This window comes from Triturus cristatus, chromosome 11 (assembly GCF_964204655.1).
Source record: "Triturus cristatus chromosome 11, aTriCri1.1, whole genome shotgun sequence".
Taxonomy (NCBI): domain Eukaryota; kingdom Metazoa; phylum Chordata; class Amphibia; order Caudata; family Salamandridae; genus Triturus; species Triturus cristatus.
The window spans coordinates 433,613,921-433,636,647 of record NC_140594.1 but is presented as its reverse complement, the minus strand read 5'-3'; the positions used below and the strand labels follow the sequence as shown (position 1 = coordinate 433,636,647).

General features: G+C 43.4%; 1 protein-coding gene across 1 annotated transcript in view; it reads right to left on the bottom strand.

The window, feature by feature from the left end:
* Nucleotides 1-4,906: 4,906 nt before the first annotated feature.
* LOC146784394 (gastrokine-1-like) overlaps nt 4,907-22,727 on the bottom strand; it is a 28,491-nt gene continuing 10,670 nt past the window's right edge. Inside the window, exons 3-6 of the mRNA XM_085636328.1 lie at nt 21,483-21,593; nt 21,066-21,161; nt 10,340-10,463; nt 4,907-5,140 (exon numbers count right to left, since the gene is read on the bottom strand). Coding sequence (XP_085492454.1) covers nt 5,070-5,140; nt 10,340-10,463; nt 21,066-21,161; nt 21,483-21,593 — 402 coding nt within the window. The 3' untranslated portion in view covers nt 4,907-5,069. The remainder of the gene's footprint in view (nt 5,141-10,339; nt 10,464-21,065; nt 21,162-21,482; nt 21,594-22,727) is intronic.

Sequence of the window (22,727 nt, the reverse complement as noted above, 5' to 3'; positions counted from 1 at the left end):
CTAAGCCAAAAGAGCTTTCTGTCAGTGTCCAGTGTCACCTAACTGCGTATGGATCCATCTGTGGTGAGATGTGGATTGCTCCCAGAAAGCGGACAATGTGCTTGGGTGTATGGCGGTGTATTTCTTCCTTGGACAGGACAGCCTGGAGACTGTGCCCAGTCCCTCCCTGAGCTTCAAAGGGTACCTACACTGTCACTGGCAGGTGAAGATCACACCTAGGTCTGCCTCCATTTTGTCTTCCTGGACAGCTTGGCCTCAAACTCAGTGGGAGATGGAGCTGCCCCAGAACTGGCTTTAAGTGACCACAAGGGACGATTTTCCCATCATCATAGCCACACCTCTGGGTGGGCACATGAAGCTGTGACAAGGCAAAGAAAGGACTTGCCTTGTTGGTTTTAGGGAAGAAGGGGTACTATGGGATATTTTACACTGAAGCACACAGGAAGTACTGCAAAAGCTTGGTAGGATTAACTCTGGGAATTTTTCCAGTACCTTCTTCAGAACACTACTGGACCCGTGGAAAAAAGGCGAAGGACTGAACCCACTGTTGAGACCTCTGAGGAGAACCCTGACAGCTGTACCTGTCCCCACTTGTACCCAGGACCAAGAAGTGGACTACAGGAGTCAGTTGGCTAACCTCATTCTAAGCTACAGAGATACAAAAGCTGCAAGAAGCCTCTCCCCTGAAAGAGCCCAGCTGACTAGTTACAACTGGACCTGCCCTGAACCCTGCTTGTGGCTTTTGTTGGAATGAGTTCTGACCCCAGTGGTATAATATTAGGCCCGGCAACCCCTGTGGTGCGAGGGGGGGGGTTGGCACTGTGCACAGGCAAGCGTCTCTGACCTGAGAGCTCCTGACTGGGTCCAGAGGGTGAGGGACACTCAAGGTACTTTTCAGGGGAGCCCCCTAAAGTTTTGTTACTTCGCTGTCTGACCCCCAAGCTTTGTCCCTGAGGTCCTGGAACTCTTAGCTGCTGTTAGAGTGTACTATTCCTGCCCAACTCTAAGACTTGGGACTAAGGAACATTTTCCTAACATTCTGCCTGGACAAACATCGTGGGACTGAGACCAAATTGTCAGCTGATCTTCTGAAGATGCATCACCCCGCCTTGTAGATGCTGAAATAGAAATAAGAAATAATACCACAAATACAGTTCTCTGTCAGCACAGTAGATAGCAGAGTTTATTGGAGACCAACAAACAATACAGAATACGTGCAGCACGGAGACAGGCAGCATAGATACTGAATATCCAATGATGTGCCGTATGTGATAGTTTATATAGGCCCAAACCGCAAAGGATGCAGCATCATATCATACGTAGCACCGCTTCAGCACAATTAATTTGTCCAATAATTATGGGTCTACAGTGTGATTTTACCATGTAAGGTCCTAAGTCTACTGTTGCTGACCACGTGTCCCACAAGGGCAGCTTTTTGGGACTTTCCACCCTACAGTAAGATATCTATTCTGGTCCTTTGAGGATAATCATTGCAACATAATATCAGTGCCCAAAAACATTGCGAAATGTGATATGCTAGAACATTAATTGTGGAAGCGAGCATCTTCTTTTTGTCACGTGTGTGTTTTTTGTTTGAGCAAGCCTTGCGTTACTAAAGCTGAGTCTCTAGGGGACAAGAAAAGTACAAGCATCTTGTGCCGTGATTCTCATCTCAACTTAACATGGCCTAGAAGCTTACTGCATTTGGTATCACATAAGAAATACGGCTTCTACATCGCCCCATCTGATACCAAATCACATAATGGAACTTTTGGCGATTTCATTTCGGTCCCTTTGTCTTCATGTGTGTGGCGTCTATTGCTACTACTTCTTGTTACACAGTTGGCAGAGGCTGCAGAAAAGGCAGCATAGCACGCTGGACAAACGTTGATCATGATGCACAGGGTGATCAAAACCGTTATTATTATGATGATCAACTCCATTATCCATGATCCCCAGCTTTGTAGCCATAGTAGAACTGTTTCCCACATTTCTCCTGTATGTATGCCGTGTGCTTCGTCCCTGACATTATCTATTACTTCTATTGCCTTGTATATATTCCCGCTGTTGTCAGGTATATACGAACAGCACTGCTGTTGGATGACGTTGCAGACTCCACCCCCTTTGGCCAGAATGATGTCTAACGCAACTCTGTTCTGTATCACTACAGCCCTCATGGCAGTCAGTTCTTCCGTAATATTTCCCATCCCAGCTGCTGTTGATTCAGTGAGGTCCTCAATCATTCTTGCCAATTGATGTATTCTTTGTGTGGTGTAGATAATTCCTGCACCAGGGACCTTTGCCCCAAGACCTGTCATAATATTGTCTACCCATAATCTGACATTTATGTAGCTCCCACAACGTTCTCCAACTGACTACAGGATTCATCAATGACGTCGCCTCTTCATCTCCATCCTGTAGACCACCAAGGTGAGGAAACCTTAACTTCTCTTGCCTTCACCACTGACCACATCAGGGACCTTTCTCCCTTGCAAATTGTCACTGCCAAGCCTTGCTTTGACAACCACATATTAATCTTAGCTTTCTGTACCTTTTTCTGTATTTCAATTTCCTTTGCTACCTCAACCATGTTTATCTACAGTCTTACTCCCGCCTCACTCTGCCCCCACACTCATTTTCAACTTGACACCTCATTTTAGATGGAGAGACGTGTAGGTACATAAAAAGTTGTAAAGAAAGAATGGTAGAAGAGGTGACGTGAAGTAAAGAGAGAGCTATGAAAAAGAAAGTGACAAAGCACAGGAAGAGAAGTAGAGGATCCTAGGCAGATGTGACATAGAGGTTATCATAAAGAGGGGTGGATAGAGGAATTAAGGTAAATAGAATGGCGTGAATTAGTGATTGGCGAAGTAAAGAGTGTTAAGGTACAACAAGATATAGAAGTAGCAAGACAGATATCAAGTAGAGAAAGGTAATATATAAATAAAGAGAAGATGCAGGGCAGAGTCTGACTGACCTATAGGGCAATCAGGCAGAGTCCTACGGCTGGTGTGACTTTTCATTGTGTGGGCCGTATTTTGGCTGTTTTCTTTGGCTGTTTTATCGGCTGCTATGTCGATTTTTACTGTTGATTTCCCTGATAATAAAACAATTATTGCCTGCAGCAAGGCCAAATCCATTCAGTCTTCCACACCTTGCTAAACACTTATAAAGCATACATATACAAGTTCTAACTGCTCCAATTTGCAAACATGGCAACTTTTTAAACTTTTTAAGTCACTAAAGGGGACCACTTTGTTCTTGGTGCCCGGACCTATTTTATGTCCCAGTCCAACCCTGAGGCAGGGTAGGCAGAGGAAGTTAGGTGAATAGAGCCAACTAATTTTTAAAGTGAAAATGTACATGGTCTTTCTGTGTGCGCAGTGCCAGAGACCCTCCTCCATCGGATCCAAGGTAGTAGGCCCCATTGTCTTTGGCAGCATGTTTCCTTTGGTGGTACAACCATAGTTCTAGCCCAGCTCCAAAATCACATCAAGTGCTATGAGCAAAGCGGGGCACAATATGGGACAACAAGCAGTAGCAGGAAATGTAGACATCACGATAAATACAAGCATTGGCAAAGCTGGTTTGGTGGTTATATCTATTTGTATTCTGTATTTGAAGCAGATACCACAAAAACATGCTTGTGTCTATGTAAAAATTTTACATTTCAAAATAAAATAATCATCTCATATACTTGTGATAGAACAATAGGGGATCATTCTACAAGGCAGGTATACCAAGAACAAGTATAGAAACCCTTAAGTGTTTTAATGCACATCACAGGTACATATAGTTCAGGTAGGCACAAAGAAAAGGCACTATTTGTGGGGATTGATGTGGATTGCCCACTTCGTCGTTGAAGGATGTGCTCTCCAGTGTGTGGAGAGTTACACTTGTGAGGCATGTGGTTTGAGTACATGGCTCGTGGGTTCAGATAGTGTGTGCAAACAGTCACCTATCTGTGCAAGAGTATTAACTTTGATAAACTGTTTAGGGTCTAGAAGGGGAACAGATGTATGAACAAGCTTCCCCCACTGCACTGCTCTTGCTGTGTGCACCCTCCTAGTCCTCTTTTAGAGTTCCTCTAAGATCTTTACGTCATCATTTCCGGTTACCTCCTCCACTCCGGTCTTATAGCCATTGCTTCTGAGGTGGTCATCTTGTGGTGCTGCAGCGATCACACAATCTTTCCTCAAGACAGTTCACCTTTGAGGTGCTATGCAAGGGGACTGAATCAATGAAAAGCCAGCAGATGTTTTCTGCTTTGTTTAGTTTCCGGTGTGTTCAGCAGACGGGGTGTGCATCTTATAGATATAATATTGGCACACATATTTTCCTGTGTACATTCACTGGCACTTTAATTCTATTGCCATATTGTCTGTCAGAAACATTCTGGTGGATGTATTAACTGACCCAATATTAATGATCATAATACCAGGCCAATAACTCTGATGGTGAAATCGTCTAACATAAACCCTCATTTTTCCATTTCGGGTAAATATCCAGTAATGCTCAGCGAAGGTAATACTGTTACTTTAGCATCTGAAGGTATTGTAATAAAGGTGAGAAGTACTTTGTGATAACAGAGATGCAGAACAGAGATTTATGCATTTTATTTCAGGTGATTTCCTGCAGCTGGTAGTTGTGGAAAAAATTGACAATAATACTGCGAGATGCCTGAGTTTTTAATACCATTGATGTACTGCAGCACTTTGAAAAAAATGTTGGGAAACCCAATCACTGGGCAGTACCATTGCGGCATTTCCACCGACTGCTGGGTGAGCTGGACTGCGGTTCCAGAGTCTCTAATTTAAGAGAGCGCCGATTTAGCGGCCATTTTGTTTCTGGAATTTTCTGGCAGAATATTGTGCCTGTCAACAGGAATTCAAAGGAAACCAAGATATTTTTGCAGCTTTCTTTACGATCTTTTATTGCAAATGTTTTAAGAATGTAGGGATAGCAAACAAGAATGCCAAGGGTTGAGGAAACTGAAATACAATCATGTGAGGGTTTCATTTGCAATAAGAAGGTGGACATGTCTCTGCAGGTGCCGCACACTCTCTTCTCTAGAAGCAGATGGTCATTCCCAGGATGGTGATGATGATGGAGTTGGCACACTCGCTGAAGGTCGCTACATCTGGTTTACCACACAGAGAGAAAACAAATAAAAAGATGTTATAGAATAGCTAACACGACATAGTAGGAAAAAATTGTGACGACGTAAACAGTTCATACTTTAGGATTATACAATGACATCATAGATTTCATTGGACCAATAGTTAGTTACTCCATGTATGCATAATCCGAGCATAAGGTAATGCTGCATTAAATCGCTCGGTAGGGTTTCTGCCAGCAAAAGGGTAATAGAAAACAAGCAGAAACCAATGTGGAAAATGTGCATTATCATGTTATTCACCATGTATTTACATATGGGGCTAAATCTGGACCTCGCACCGAGCAGTGGCATTATTACCACTGGAGGAGAGCATTACGGATTTAGCATCAAACTCCAAATAGTTCCACGTCGTTAATAAAGAAGACTATATAATTACATTAAATGATTGCATTTCCACCTTGTTCTCGTGATAACTAAGATAATACCTTTTTGGCGAGAAAAGGTAATGCAAAAGCAATTATGCGCTAAAGGTGCACAACATTTTAATAATACAGTCTCGCGCTGACCAGTGGCCTAGCATTCCACATTATTTATTTTTATGTCTCAGATTGCTAACTAGGCACCCAGCACTGGAGTTCTTGAAAAACACTGTGTTATTTTTCTTATTTGTGTTTAATTTATTTGTAATGTATGGCAAATACTAGGATGAAACCTAGCAGTAAATCCCTGGACTACAGAATATAGTGTCAGCGGTAAGTAAGTAAATATTTGTTGTGTGGTTAATTAATAACATTACAAAAACAAAACACACGGTTCAACATTATACACTAGATTTTAAACACAATCGGGTTTCATCATAAAAGAGTCAGCTTCATGTGATTTTATATTCCAAAAAGAAAGCTACATAAAGTTTAAAAATGGACTGTTATATGAGTGTCAGGTCTCAATAAACATGCCACAATCGCCTCTCGACAATTTCTATTTTTCATGCTGGAGATAAAATGGTGTCAAAAGTGGTGCATATTTGCGAAACCATAGAGTGTCAACAATCTAAACTAATGGCAGGGCCACATGCTCTCACACATACTGCCACTATGGTGGCCTGTGGGGCCAGCAATATAATCATCTGTCTCCTCTCTCACTCTATTAAATGAGCATGGTGATTGTCGGTGCGCCTGCAATATGACCATGCCTCTCCTCTCCTCTCTCAAGGTGCATGGAGACTGGCAACTTTTCAGGCCATGCTCTATCTGAATATTCTTTTCTGAGAAAAAAAGAGTGTTTAAAATAATGACATGGTTGTCTTTTGAAAGGGATGTTGGGGGTTGAGTTGGTCACTCAAAATGAAAATGTATATGTGATAGAAAATGCATTTTCAGCAACAAATATGCTGACGTTTTAGGGCAAAATGATTGTATTTGACAGACATAGTTACAGCCTATATTTAAATGATAGTTCTTGCTTAGCTGGGGATACATATTGCTGTTGATATGTCCTTTGTGGCCATAGCACTTGCTGCTAAGTCTATTTATTCATTAGTCATGTAGAGGCATTTCATAATGACAAACCATTTCATGACATTGCTGTTGGTGCACCTTTGAAGGGATGACACGGGCACTAATTATAGTCCTGCACAGATTTGCCAGGATTGCAATCTTAATGGAAGTGGTCACTATTGTAACAGTACTAATGATAGTTAGTAGAATGGGATGATTTTCATTGACCAGAAGAAGCTCTCATCATAGAAAATGTTGGATACACCTGCAATAAATCACACAACAATATATTTTGACAACACTGAGTGTTTTTTTTAGAAGTTCTCTTGAAATTGCTTAATAAAGGTATAGATTGTGACAAGGCAGGTAGTTTAATCCATATTACAGCTTCTGATGCTTCACCGTATTTCCTATAAGCTTAGAAAAAAACCACTTTGAAGGTTAGGATCATTTGTTGATCTCCAGGTTCTCTGTGATTTATTAAAAATGAAGCAGCTGTTCAAATAACAACCTTCCACACCATAAGAAGACTTCCACATTACACACAATCCTTTAGCATGCTCTGGTTTTCCCCCATTAGAATATCTAGTTTCTGGTGTAAAATAGACACATGGCCATATTCTCACAGGCCAAACACTATCTGAGCCACTAACGTAGAAACAAAAACAGATGCAGGAAAAGGACCAATTGCTTCCAGTGCTAGAATTCGAGAAGAAATTAAACCCAATTTTTAGTTTTTCTGAAATATAAGCAAAGATATTTTTTGTCATACAGGTTTTTCTGGATAGTAAACAATGCAAGATGTGACTGGAATGTAACTAGAATAAGGCAATCAGGGAAGTCTTCCTAAACAGAGAAGTGGATCTGAGTGCCATCGGTGTGTATTTGGGACCTCAGACCATGAGCCACAATAATACACACCATATGGACCACTCAGTATTAAAAAGGACTGGTGACAAGACTGATCCCTGGGGAATCCCTTTTCCAAGGTTTTCACTTTTTACGTGTATTGACCTAGATTGATCTGTTGCTGGTGATGTGTTGAAAATAATATGATCCACTCCATAGCCTTTCCACTCACACCTAACTTATGTTTGAGCCAGGTGAGAAGCAGACCACAAGCCAAGGAATAAACCGCTGCTAAGCAGGCAATGAAGGTTGCACCTTAACCTGAGTCTCAGATCTTCAAATGGATGCTCTTTGATATCGAGGACTATGGACTTGATATCAAGATCTACGGCCTCTTTATTGCAAGCTACCACATTATTTAGCGACCCATAGAGTTGCAAAAACACCTCAGTATGCAGCCTTTTTTAACTCTTTTGTGGGCCCAATTTTATCTAGCCTTGTTTACATTTTGTGTGAGCATTTTATAGAAGTTCAACATGATAAATAGTGTGAAGTGGACAAGCAGTCATATGTTTTCTTATGTTAGTGACTTTAAAGTTATTATATGCATGTAAAGTACTCTTAGAAGTTTGCATGAAATTGTGATTACCAAAGGAGTGAGGCTATCAAATGTAGTTAATGCATTCTCATCTAGAACACTGGAAGAATACTAGGTCCAATAATTGACCGGCATTATGTGTTGGGGCATGAATAGCCAAAATAAATCCTAAGGTGGCTAGTAAAATAAAAAGGTCCATTCTGGGTATACTTTTCATTAAATTTGATTTTAAAATTGCTCAAACTGTAATTGGCCACATTTTAATTGCATGGCACCTGAATGTCCCTTCATAATTTCCTGAAAATCAATTAGAAACTTATTGTTCTATTAGAAAGAGCATTATACAACAATAAAAGTGCTGAAAAAAAATGCTGCAGCTTTACAATTTACTGTAAACTTTGGATTATAAACATTGAATATTAATCATAAAGTAATTTGTTTCTAATTCTTGTCAAAAAGACAATGAAATCCCTTCTTTAAGGTTTAGCAGCTAAATAGAATAGGGAGCATTAGTACACATGGTCACTGCCAGTCAGTATTGCCCTGCAAAGAAAGCGATTTCAAATTGTTGACTAGAAGCATGTTATGTTAAATGTTATATTCGATTAATTTCTTGAGCTCATGTATACCCAAAGATGTCTTGGCACTAGCTCAACTGAAACCTAATAACTTCTGGCCCAGGGGCAATTAATGTTTGAAGAAAAAGGTTTAAGAGTTTTTCTGAAGAGGAGTAGATTGTTGGTGGCTCTTAGATAGAGAGGTAGGGCATTCAACGTTTTGGAGGCAGTGTTGACAAAGCTTCTTCCTGCCCAGCAGGCTAACTTAAATCTTGAGGTAGAGACATTTTTTGCTGTTGAAGATCTTAGGGTCCTCTGAGGAGGGTGCCACTTGCATTTCTTCCTCAGGTAGTCTGGTCCTATACAATGTAAGGACTTAAATGTGATGCAAAGAATTTTAAAGAGGACTCTTTGGCTGACAGGCAGCCAGTGCAGCAGTCTAAGTGCTGGTGAGACAGATTGGAATTTTGGAATGCCAGAAAGCATATGAGCAGCAGCGTTCTGAAGAGTTTGCAATTTATTCAGATGTTGTTGCTTGCATATTCATGTATACAGCATTGCAGTAGTCAATTTTTAAAAGGACCATGGATCACCTGTCCCTGATTGCTGTCACTTTTCTGATCATGTGCTCGAAGCTGGGGCATAGTGAGCTGGACTTTGTTAGAACCTAATCAGTTTTCATGTTGCACTGAACCACCTGCCAGCTGCATGACCCATTCAAGTAATAGTTGAGAAGTGGGACTAGAAGTACTACTAGAAGTGCTACTTACCATTTAGTGTGGTTCATACTCAGGGAATCGGTACTCCATTAGGTTCCTTTCACCACAGAAGAACAGCTCTGTCTGGACTGAGACAGCGCACATGGTGGACATGCTCTATGGCAATAGGCTATCATTGGACTATGATTTCCAGCAAACCACAAGCTAGCACATGTGGTAGAGAGACCACAACATCTTGGATTTTCAAGTAAAACATTGAAAAAGAACGTAAACAATTTTCTTGAACATTTATCTGACCTTTTAATACTAGAGTTGCCTATTCTGTTATTGGTTGCCTGTGAAGAAACAGGAAGGATTCTTAAAAAGGACCATATACATATCTATATATGAATGTCATGTACAAGTTATATTTGAATGCCATGTACAAGATGCCAAGTAGAAACTATAACTCCTATTTCACAAGAGAGGGTAAAGTGCAATGTTTAAGGTACTTCATCAAAATTTGGGAAGAAGTGCTGGAACACACGTATAACTGAGATTCCGATTTTTCATAAGTTTAGTTTTCAATAATGACCAGTTTCATATTAAAGTGTAAAGAGTTGGTTGCGCAGAGATATTGCTAAAGCATATTCATTCACATTTACAGTTACGCTTAGCATTGTTAACAACAAGTTATTACAGGTATCTCTTGTCTTATAGAGCCATTACATTCTGCAGTCCTCCTTGATCAGCACAAGTGATGAGGTAGCGTGGTGGAGTCCTGTGTCTTTGTTTTGCTTCTTAACCCATTCCCTTTTCCTGCTTCTGCCACTGGCCCTTCTATCCCTGTGTACATGGCTACTGGTGTGACTTCTACAGTATCTTGTGCACAAAGCTATCACAACACAACAGCACTGCCTCTATATATCCCCAACCATTCATAGATAAAACCTCATGAAATGGGAATGAAATAAACAAAGACCTTAAGCCCACAAGTTGTAACAAACTGACACCAAACTCACCGCCGGTCTCCACTGCTGGGAATGTTTGGATTCCGTTGCACAAAGCTTCAATATTCTTCCCAAAAATTGCCAGATTCTTGACAGGGTTTTGCCAGACAGAGTATTTCAAATTCTGAGAAATAGGCTAAACAGAGGGAAACAATGAACAGATATTGCTGCTGTAAAGGACCACCAGACACATTAAATCCACCCATTGAACTTCAATACTCTGTCACCACTGAAATAGTCAGACACTGTTGTATGCCAAATATAATCCTACAAAAATATCATGGCCAGAAAATTGACTGCCACACTATCATCAAGCTATGTGTCTATAGGTTAGTATAAATCTACTACTCATGACTCCACTTCAATGTAGCTCAAAGATATTGAATGTGCTCATAGTGTCAAGGTACATATATGTTGGGATACTAATAGTAAATAATTACATATTAATCTATCTATCTATCTATCTATCTATCTATCTATCTATCTATCTATCTATCTATCTATCTATCTATCTATCTATCTATCTATCTATCTATCTATCTATCTATCTATCTATCTATCTATCTATCTATCTATCTATCTATCTATCTATCTATCTATCTATCTATCTATCTATCTATCTATCTATCTATCTATCTATCTATCTATCTACCTGTCTGTCTGTCTGTCTGTCTGTCTGTCTGTCTGTCTGTCTATCTATCTATATTCACTAAAAAAAGGAAAGGTTAAATGAATGGTATAGTTAGGTGAGAAATGCCTGTTAAAACGAAAAAAAAACTGAAATTCACCAGGTATAGTTATCTCATGTAACTATAACTTGTGTCCTAAAGTAACAATACCTAGCGCCACTTTTTTTAACCTTTTTTTCAAGATAGGGTATTGAGTCCTGAATCCTAAAATGGCTGCTGCAACATGTTTGTTGATGTTATGGCGGCCAATCAAATCTTATCTTTTGATCTGCCAGGACTGTGCACCCTCTGTGGCATGAAATATACATACATCATAAACCTTAATTTCTAGATTACTGAAAAGATTTACACCAAATCACTAAAAGCACACTTTCTGGAACAATGGTGTAGTGTCGTAACCGTGTAGAGGAGCACACGGTGTGGTGCCACTAACCTGGCTTGAAGGTAGCAGAAACGATGGTGGATGCTAATGGATGCTGAATCCCTACTTCCCAAAAGAGCGTCGTGCCCCAGAGAGATTCGCACTACTCTGTGAACAGACGTCCCCCCGGGAAAGGAGGGAGGAATACGGGATCCGGTGGGGTCGGGATGATGTAGGAATGAGTCAGGTAGCGGTTGGCACGTCACAGGGGCGTTTGTTGCACCAACTGTAAAGAACAAAATAAAGGGGGAGTAGGCGTCACAAAGTCTCTTATGCAGATCACCCACCCGTAAGGCAGCGACCAGAACCCCCCCCTTCGTACCTTAACTGTAGTAGGTAAGTTCCTTAACGGTGGGCCCCTTGGGACACACGGTTCAAATAGTTTACGGCAAGCGTTTTCTCTCACTGTTTCATCACGGTGATAACGCGCCGCCCGTATTCATTGCTCAAGGAATTCCCTCTGAGAAGTTCCGTGGGGAGCACGAGAAGGCGGGGAAGTCCCTACGCACTGGCCTAAGTACCTAGCAAAACTGAGAATCTTTGACAGGGTAGGGAAAGGACAAGGAAGAGGGGCTCGCACGAGCGAGAAGCCCTACAAGAGTCGTACAGGAAGCGTGGACGAGGTTCCGTTGAAGACACCCGACCTCCGGCGGGGACACACCTTCCGCCTGGCGTCTTTCCTTCAAACGGCTCAGCAGTTTCCAGGGATCGAGTCATAAAGCTCTGGCTCGGCGGAGATAGAAGCACGCCCGACCTCCGGCGGGGAACACCGTCCGCCTGGCGTGAACGGGGGACTTGAATAACTGGAATGATTGTCAAGCCCCGTTTCATGGCAAGGGTGGGGCTATATAGCCTTCCAATCAGGAGGCTAGCTGGTCCTGGTGCTCCGAGGCGATCGGGAGGTGTGTTCTGGGATATGTAGTTTTCTTTGTGGTCCAGGGTTGATATCGGTGTGCAACGCAGGTCATGACAGAACCCCCCCTTAAGGACCGCCGTCTCGGCGGTTGGCCAGGTTTTCCTGGATGCTTTGTATGGAATTTCCTGATTAACGTGGGGCAGTTCAAGTTTGAAAGGGGTTCCCACGTTCTGTCCTCCACCCCATATCCTTTCCAGTCCACTAAATACTGGACCCTTCCTTTCACCGATCTGGAGTCTAGGAGTTCTCGGACTTCATATTCCGTTTGTCCTTCGATTTCAACAGGTGGGGGATGTACGGGTAGTCGCATTTCTTCTGGACAAGGCTTTAATAAGGAGACATGGAATACTGGGTGGATGTTCCAGGACGGGGGAAGAGAAAGACGTATGGCTACAGGATTGATTACACGTTCAATGTTATACGGACCTATGTATTTTGGGCCTAGCTTACCGACCCCTTTGAGACGTAGGTGTTTGGTTGCTAGCCATACCTTATCCCCAATCTGATAGTTAGGTTCTTGGGTTCTACGTTTATCAGCATACAGTTTGTGCATGGTTTGTGCTTTTTGTAGTTGTTGTTTCGCTTCTTTTAGCACTTGTCGGAGATGTGCGTGGTGTTCTTGTATGGTGGGGTGCTTGGTCTCTGCAGGCCAGTCGAACGGAAGCATGTTAGGATGATAACCATGTAGGCAAAAAAACGGGGAACAACCAAGGGTAGTATGATCTGCATTGTTGTAAGACAATTCGGCCATCCATAGTAACGGGAACCACTCCTTGGTGTTTTGCAGAGAAAAGCAGCGCAGATACTGTTCCAGAGTTTGGTTAAGACGTTCGGTCTTACCGTCGGCTTGTGGATGATAACTGGTTGAGAGCCTTGTGTCCACTCCCATGGTGGTGCATAAGGCTTTCCAAAACCGGGACGTAAATTGAGAGCCCTTGTCAGTAATGAGTACTCTGGGTAGTCCATGAGCCCTTACTATATGTTGGAGAAAGGCGAGAGCTAGTTCGGCAGAGGTAGGTAAGCTTTTTAAGGGAATGAAGTGTCCCATCTTGGTAAGATGATCGACTACCACTAAAATGGTAGTGTAACCTTCACATGGAGGCATTTCCACGATAAAATCCATTGATACCGTGTGCCACGGACGTGCAGGTATGGGAATAGGACGGAGTAATCCTGTTGGTGTCGTATGGCTGGTCTTACTCTGAGCGCAAATCGAGCAGTTCTTGATGTATTCCTTAATGTCTTTTTTCATGGTGGGCCACCAGAAAGACCGTTCTATGTATGCGATGGTTTTATTCTCTCCTAGGTGTCCTCCTACTGTGGTATCATGGGCCCAGGACAGTATTTGTTCTTGATGGGCTTTTTTGGGGAGGTATAATCTTTGGTCATGGTACAGAAGGCCGTTGATGTTGGTTCGACTCTCAGGGTGTTCAGCAATCCAACCTTGCTGATTGAGATGTGTTTCTTGTAGTTCTGTCAGAAAGGATTCCGAGAATGTGGTGGCTAGAGACTGTGGTTGAAACGCTTTTACCGAGAGGATAGGAGGACTGTCAATGATCCCTTCTGGTGAATCATCTGGTGGAAACGGAAGACGTGACAGGGCATCTGCCTTTCCGTTTTGGGCTCCTGGTCGGTATTTTATAACAAAATCATAATCCGAAAAAAACAAGGACCATCGGAGCTGTCTGGGCGTGAGTGCTTTAGCAGATTTTAGGAACAGCAGGTTTCTATGATCTGTGTAGATTTCTACAGTGTGCCTGGCCCCTTGCAGATAGTGTCTCCATTCCTCAAAAGCTCTTTTGATGGCTAGGAGTTCTTTGTCGGTGATCGAGTAGTTAATCTCGCTGGGACTCAGTTTTTTCGAGTAATAGGCCACCGGATGTATTTGGCCTGTGTCGGGGTGTCTTTGGGAAAGGATTCCTCCTAGGGCGAATTGTGATGCATCCGTTTCTAGTAGATACGGCAAACTGGGATCGGGGTGCCGTAAAATGGGAGCATGGGTGAAACGGTTCTTGAGTTCCTGAAACGCTTGTTCTGCTTCGGAATCCCATTCAAAGGTGGTGTTCTTTCGGAGTAGACGAGTGATGGGATGGACAATTCGTGAGAAGTCCTTAATAAAGCGTCTATAAAAATTGGCAAAGCCAAGGAAGCTCTGAATGGACTTTACATTCCTGGGTGCCTTCCAGAGCGTGATGGCTTCCACCTTTCCTGCGTCCATCTGAAATCCCTGGGCATTAATGACATAACCTAGGAATGCTATTTCTGTCACATGGAAAAGACACTTCTCCAATTTCGCATACAGGGAATGTATTCGGAGTCTGTTTAGAACGGTTTTCACATGTACCACATGTTCCTGGGGGGTGTCAGAGTATATGAGGATATCGTCTATATAGACTATGCAGATGGTGTCTAACAACCCCCGTAGCACTTCGTCCATGAAGAATTGGAAAGCGGCGGGGGCGTTGCATAGTCCAAAAGGCATAACTTGAAAATCGTATAGACCGAATTTGGTCCTGAAAGCCGTCTTCCACTCGTCCCCGGCTTGCACTCTAACCAGGTGGTATGCCCCTCGTAGATCTAATTTCGTAAAAATACGTGCTCCTTTCAACTGGTCCAATAGGACGGGAATGAGGGGCAGAGGATAGCGATTTTTTACGGTTATTTTATTTAGGGCCCTATAGTCGATGCAGGTCCGTAATTCGTCACAGTCCTTCTTCGATATAAAAAAAAGGGGTGACGATGCTGGAGACGAGGAATGTCGGATAAATCCAGAAGCAAGGTTCTCGTCCAAATAATTTTTCAAATATTGAGTTTCTGGCTCGGTGAGGGCATACACCCTACTACATGGTATATTGGCCCCGGGAAGCAAGTCTATCCGGCAGTCGTATGATCGATGTGGGGGTAACCGTGTAGCTTTTTCTTTGTCGAATACGGAGAGGTATTCCTGGTATGGTATCGGCAGCACTGTAGTGCAACAGTACGTCTCCTCCTCACATCCTTCTGCCAACATTCCGGCCACAGTTCTCTTTTCCTCCTCAATGGGTTCGGATTCCTTAAGGCAGTGTTCCCTGCAGTACTCTGAAGTAAGTGAAATGGATCTTTCAGCCCATCGGATAACGGGGTCATGCAGGGTAAGCCAGGGCATCCCCAGGATTAGGCGGAAGTGGGGGGCATCGATGAGATCGAATTGCAAGGTTTCGTGGTGATTCCTTCCCACCTGCATGGGGACAGGAACCGTGCGATATCGTACGGGTCCAGAGGTAAGGGGTTTCCCATCCACTGCCTTGACCACTTCTGGAGTCTCTTTTCTGACGTATAACACTCTGATGGAATTTGCATAGTGTTGGTCTATAAAATTCCCGGTGGCACCTGAATCCAGTAGTGCAGCCACCTCCACGGTAGTGGTGGGTCCAATCCGTAGCATAACGCACACGTTCATATGTGCTACTGAAGGTTGTATGGTGTTAGCTAGGGAAGCGGAGACCTTTTCTCTCTCTTGACCCAAGGCAGTGGTCTCCTGCGGTCTTGGGCTTTCTAGTTTTCCGGGACAGGGAGGAGAGCTGCGGCTTGTTTCGGAGACGGGTTTGGTCTCTCCGAAGCGGTTGCTCTGGCTCGGCATTCTCGGATAAAGTGACCGCTCTTCCCTCAGTATAAACAGAGCTTTTGCTGCCGACGTTTTTTTTTTTCCTCTAGCGTAAGCGGTCCTCGCAGTCCTCCTATTTGCATAGGTTCCGTTCCCTCGGTTGGTTTGGTGGGAATATCCAACAAGGCCTTCGTGCGGATTGGAGGTAAACGTACCTCAGGTCTCCCTTTCTCATTTTTTCGTTCTAGTAAACGATGGTCCAATTGGACCGTGAGTTCTATCAGTTCCTCACAGGTGTTGGGCAACTGAACAACTTGTGCCAGGACGTCCTTTAATTCGCCCCTTAAGCCTTGAAAGAACAACGTCGTTCTTTTTTCTGGCGGCCATTCAGTTTCTACAACAAGGCGATTAAAGGACGTGATGTACGTCAGCAAGTCTTGGGATCCCTGCCGGAGAATTAGGAGTTCTCGGTCTAGCGACATCATGTGGGATTTTCGGTCGAACAACTTTCTCAGTTCCGTACAAAAGTCGTGAAAGTTGTGAAGCACAGGGTCGTTGCGTGCCATCAACGGAATGGTCCAACTTGCGGCATTCCCTCCCATGTAAGACATCATAAAGGAGGTTTTTGCCTCGTCTTCTCGGAAGATTGCGGGTTTGCATAAAAAGTGGAGTCTACTTTGGTTAAAAAATACTTCGAATTTCTTCGGATCCCCGAAGAATCTTTCTGGAGGAGCCAGGGGAATGCTTTGTGTCTGTAAGACGTGGACTGTGGGGACTGATGCGTCTTGGGTTGCTGTTGAAGATGGCATTGAAAAGGTCCCTGATCCTTGTGCTCCCCTCCCGATACTGGGGAGGTGGTCGAGAGCGGAGGAGGAAGCGTCCAGTCCTTAATATAAGACCCTTTTCCCTTTTCCTGGCGAGCAATGCAAGCTACCTCCCGACGGAGCGTTCCCAGCTCCTTTTTTAATTCTTGGTTTTCCACTCTTGATGTGTGGACCTCTTGCTGTAGTGCCGCCAGGCCCTCAAGCAAGGAGGTCATAGCCATATTGGAGTCCATCGTCCGGGCTACCTAATTCACGTGGGCTTGACAATCTGTCGTAACCGTGTAGAGGAGCACACGGTGTGGTGCCACTAACCTGGCTTGAAGGTAGCAGAAACGATGGTGGATGCTAATGGATGCTGAATCCCTACTTCCCAAAAGAGCGTCGTGCCCCAGAGAGATTCGCACTACTCTGTGAACAGACGTCCCCCCGGGAAAGGAGGGAGGAATACGGGATCCGGTGGGGTCGGGATGATGTAGGAATGAGTCAGGTAGCGGTTGGCACGTCACAGGGGCGTTTGTTGCACCAACTGTAAAGAACAAAACAAAGTGGGAGTAGGCGTCACAAAGTCTCTTATGCAGATCACCCACCCGTAAGGCAGCGGCCAGAACCCCCCCTTCGTACCTTAACTGTAGTAGGTAAGTTCCTTAACGGTGGGCCCCTTGGGACACACGGTTCAAATAGTTTACGGCAAGCGTTTTCTCTCACTGTTTCATCACGGTGATAACGCGCCACCCGTATTCATTGCTCAAGGAATTCCCTCTGAGAAGTTCCGTGGGGAGCACGAGAAGGCGGGAAAGTCCCTACGCACTGGCCTAAGTACCTAGCAAAACTGAGAATCTTTGACAGGGTAGGGAAAGGACAAGGAAGAGGGGCTCGCACGAGCGAGAAGCCCTACAAGAGTCGTACAGGAAGCGTGGACGAGGTTCCATTGAAGACACCCGACCTCCGGCGGGGACACACCTTCCGCCTGGCGTCTTTCCTTCAAACGGCTCAGCAGTTTCCAGGGATCGAGTCATTAAGCTCTGGCTCGGCGGAGATAGAAGCACGCACGACCTCCGGCGGGGAACACCGTCCGCCTGGCGTGAACGGGAGACTTGAATAACTGGAATGATTGTCAAGCCCCGTTTCATGGCAAGGGAGGGGCTATATAGCCTTCCAATCAGGAGGCTAGCTGGTCCTGGTGCTCCGAGGCGATCGGGAGGTGTGTTCTGGGATATGTAGTTTTCTTTGTGGTCCAGGGTTGATATCGGTGTGCAACGCAGGTCATGACATGTAGTTCCATTTCGCAGTTTTTGCAGTATCGCTGTTAATTATTCCTATGAAAATTGCATGAGAAAAATGTGTTTTGGGAACCCCCCGCACTTTTTTCCCAGCCCCCGGTTGATAGATGACCCTGAACCTTTCCAGGAATAAGCTAAGGTGGATGGGAGGTGTTTTTTCAAAGTTTCATAAAGATTCGTCAAATGGCCCCAAATAGGAAACCCAAAAATCAATTTCCTATGGAAATGTTGTCCTAATTATAACTACCCAGTGGCAACCACACTGAGTAATATATATTTATATGTATATCCGTTACAGTGGATTGCCTCTGTGAGTCTGATCGAAGGTGCTGTGAGTAGGGGTGGGCAGAATTTGCGTAGTCGCGCTATGCAAAGCTCTGCAAAACTGTAAAAAATCTCCGTGTGCACGCAAAAGTTCCATGAACACGCAGAATTGCTTGTACTGCCCCTTCGCGATGCTTTTTTCCTTTTCGCAAACGCTGTTTGCGTGCTCGGGGAGAAATATCTCGCAAACACACATTTTGAAAGAGCGAACAAGCAAACAAAATGTGCCAATTCTGCGTTCTCCGCGGAACGCAAAATTACCCATGTTCTGCAAATTCCGCGAGCGGAACGGAATTTGTCGTCCAGGCCTAGCTGTGAGCTCATCGGAGTCCAGTGCCACCTTTTTTTGTTAATTTCTATGGTCTTTTTAAAGTAAAGTAAATATTATTACCAGACTTAACTATAACTTCATTTTATCTTTTGTTTTTTTCAGTGAAAAAAAATAATATACCTTTGCACTATTCTGGCTGCAATTATATGAAGGATGTTGGTTAGAACACATAATTTAGGTAGAATACCATCACAGACATGATCTCAAGTCTTAGTCCAGCCTCCTCAATATTATTCTGCCCTGTTTTCTGCTCAAGGCCTTCTTGAATTTATTCGCTGTGTTGCTAACCTCAGTTATACTAGGAGGCACTTCTAAATATGATTTAAACGCTTTACATTACAGTTTTATTTTCTAAAATAATTGCTGTGCCTACACTTTCAAGGTTATATTGTGACCTCCAATTTACGCAGTACTATTATGTTGAAACATGCTGTATTTTGTACTGTTTGCTCCTTTGTTCCCATTGAAGATATTGCTACCCGTCTGAAAGACCACTGTTTCACTGCCGCTGGAGTCTAATTCAGCAGTGACCCTAGCATGTCACCTCACACAACCATTAATACCAAAAGTGCATTTTTCCCATTACAGCAACTGATAAAACCTGCCCCTTCGCCACTCTCAAACTCTGTGCAGCAGATTTAAGCCCAGTAGTCAACTTGAAAATTAACGATTTTTATTTATTTTATGGAGTCTCAGCGACTACCAGCTCCAGACCGTAGAAGATTCATCCTGCAGCTGCCATACTTGACATTGGCCTAAAAAATACAAACCACATTGATCCCACTCTCCACATACCCCACTGTCTACAGTGCAAAAGTGAACTACATTCTGGATCATGCGACTGATCGACAATTACCTAGTAAGCAAAGCCAAGACCTCCAACTCTTTAGTTGCAAAGAACCAAATGGCGAATAAAATGTATTTATAGGAGTTTATGAAAAACAATTACAAGACACATAGTCAGCTTTAAAAACATGGACCGTATATGATTGTTGAGATTTTGCTGCAAAGGGACATGCTGTTCTTGTGCTTGTTGAAACACTTGTTGATCAGGATTTATCACTTGAGTGTATCACCTCTAAAGAGAGCACCAAGCACATTTATTTTGCACCAATAGTCACTGTGCCGCTATGTGTCTTGAAATTGTTTTTCATAAACTCCTTTGAATACATTTTGTTCGCCGCTTAGTTCTTTACTACCCCAGATCCCCAGTGATTCTTGGGTCTCCCTTGTTGAAATATTATGTCCTCCAACTCAGCACTAAAATGACCCCCTACGTCCCCAGCAAGCCCTGTTAGCCTGCCAATGTCTACCTAACAACATAGGTGATTGGTGCTTCTCAGCCAAGCTCTCAGCCACAAAAGAACCTGTAGACCACATCAGGTGCTTTCAGCACTGCTTTTCTTCTTGAAAACCTTGAAAACCACACTCTTGGTCTTGACTGATTAACACTGCCCAGCATCCTCTTTTACCAATTTCATTTCTGCACATTTCACATGCCTTTTGCGCTTGTTTGTGCCCTGTGATAATTGTTTTGTCTTTCTGTGTACTATAAATTCTATAAATCATTTTTAAAAATCATTGTAAATGATTGGTGCTGAATAGAATTGCCTTGACCAGCAGAAATGCATGTTACTTTTCAGAGGAAAATTGATCAATACGGAAACATTATCTACTCTACCCAGTAGTCTCTCTCCACACATCTTTCCAAAAAGAAAAAAAGAGCGTTAGCAGCAATTAGTTGGCTAGTAGATAGATATCTCATATTGATTGGGTGCCATATAAGGTGCCTCTTAGTTTGACGTTGCACCCAGATTTCACTCAAAGACAAGAATCATTAGTAGTTCAGCACAACATTTGAGATGTTTTTAGGGATATAATCCCATCCCATCAAGGTCAGTTCAAATGATATGTATTTCCCATAATCTTCCAACTAATGTAAACACTCACATGACCTGGGTTTCTTTGCAGCCAAGAAGGCACTGAGCTTAATCACGGCTTCAATAAAGCTCAAAATAAAAGTCAATGTTGTGCCAGTCTCCTCGTACTGAGGTGACCAACATGACATTGCCATCTACCCATTGACCAAGGGGTATGGGACCTAAATAATGCATTTACTTTCCTGATATTAACTTTTATTTTGATCAAAATGTAAACTATGATTAATATTGATAACTTCTTGGCAAGAGTGGAGCACATGTCAGCTGAATGATGAAGAAAAAAAGAAAAACATAGTTTGACCTGACCATGTCAGGAAGTAATAACTAAGGACAACTCTGATGATGCGCATGGCCAATCCCATTGCTCGTCCAGCACAAAAGACCCCTGTGGGAGCTGCTCGTACAACAAACCAGGTTCTGCCTTCCTCACCTGCTCGGGGAACAGCTCTGCACTTGGAAATTCGCTTTTGCTCAGCGGGGTCACAACGCAGACCTTCCTGGAGAAGATTCTGGTGGCGATAAAGCCCTGGAAAGCAAAAACACACAAATGACATCACACTAGCTTTTCTGAGAGAAAGTGGCCTGTAGGGAATATGCACATTCCTGTATTGCCTATATTCCTACATCTAGGAACAGATAAGTAACAATCCCAGAAAAAAAGTGGGGGAACTTCATTTCCCCGTTACTTGTATTGAACATGAGGAATGTTTGAGTTGGAGAATCTAGAAGAAAGTTATAGCTGGCTTTAAAAGCACGCAGAGCCTTCCCAGGTCGGGGATATTATCATGTATGTTATGGCCAGCCTTCCTCTGACAGATCCCCATGTAGCATCATCTGGCACACGTACCGCCTTGTAGTCCAGGACAGCATCCCACGACTGCCATCCGAGGTTGTTGCTGACGGTAACGACATTGTTCTGTTTGGCGACTCTCCATGAAGGGTTGGTGATTTTAACAGCCTGTGGACAGAATATTTTGTGTTAGCGCCTGCAGGGGAAATACAATTGTACTGCATCAGGAGAAATATACACAGAAGCGAACTCTCCATGTCAAAGTGATGCCTTCAGGTCGGTACATGTGATAGCTACAGAAGTTCACACTGATGTTTGTGAATGTGACATATGATGCAACAGGTAGTGTGAGTAATTGTATCCTTGCAAGCCAGGGTTGGGATGTCCTTTAATTACAAGGACTGCTGCTGCCTCTGCTGTGATTGTTGTGTTTGTGACTGATGCTTCATAAGATACCCTGTGCTCTGTCTTTACTCTGTGATTGAGTGAAAGGTGCAGTGTTGGTGTCTCATGTGTTTACAAAAAACCTTTTACCTTCTCTTAGTCCATTGCTTTATTAAAAAAAGGCAATACCCAATAAATCCTGCATGCTTTTATCATATCGAGCACCAGTTTGTATGAGAATATTTACAAGCCATCGCATTTCTTCTAGGACTGCTCTCTTTCTCTCTAGAGGCAATAATCTTCAAACCATGATATGTGCAAGAGTGGACAGACAGATAAGACAGTGGAGGTTTGCGTTGGTTTTGACGAGGGATTGCTGTATCTGCAACACGTTTACTGCTGCTGAGAGTTCTGCAAGATAAGTGTGTGCCCATGTGTTCAAGGAATATCTGTGCAGCACCAGAAATCCATTTCTACAAAAAGTTAGGCACCCTCTTCACGTCTTCTTCTGTCCCTAGTTGCACTACCTGCAGAGAAAGTAATTTCTTGAAAAAGTGATGCAAAGGTCTCTTCCGCGTCTATGCACACTTGTGCATATCACCCAAGGGGCCAGACATGCTCGCTGGGTGTACTGTGGGGTGGAAGGGTATTAGTAGAGCCACCCAGCCTGATGCCATATTTGTAAGATATGTCTAGCCAGAAAGGAGCTAGCTGTACAATCTTGGTAATATGATTGATAATTCTTATGCATGGTTTTTAGGTTTATTAGCTCTTTGTACATTGGGTAATATGTTTGCTGTCTGATGCCTGTGGCTGTAGGATCCTTCTAAACTGAAAGATAGCTTTTCTGTTAGATGTCTGCACCTGTAAGTTCTTTGTAATGTGTAAGGGAGCTGTTCTGTTGTCATAAGCATACAT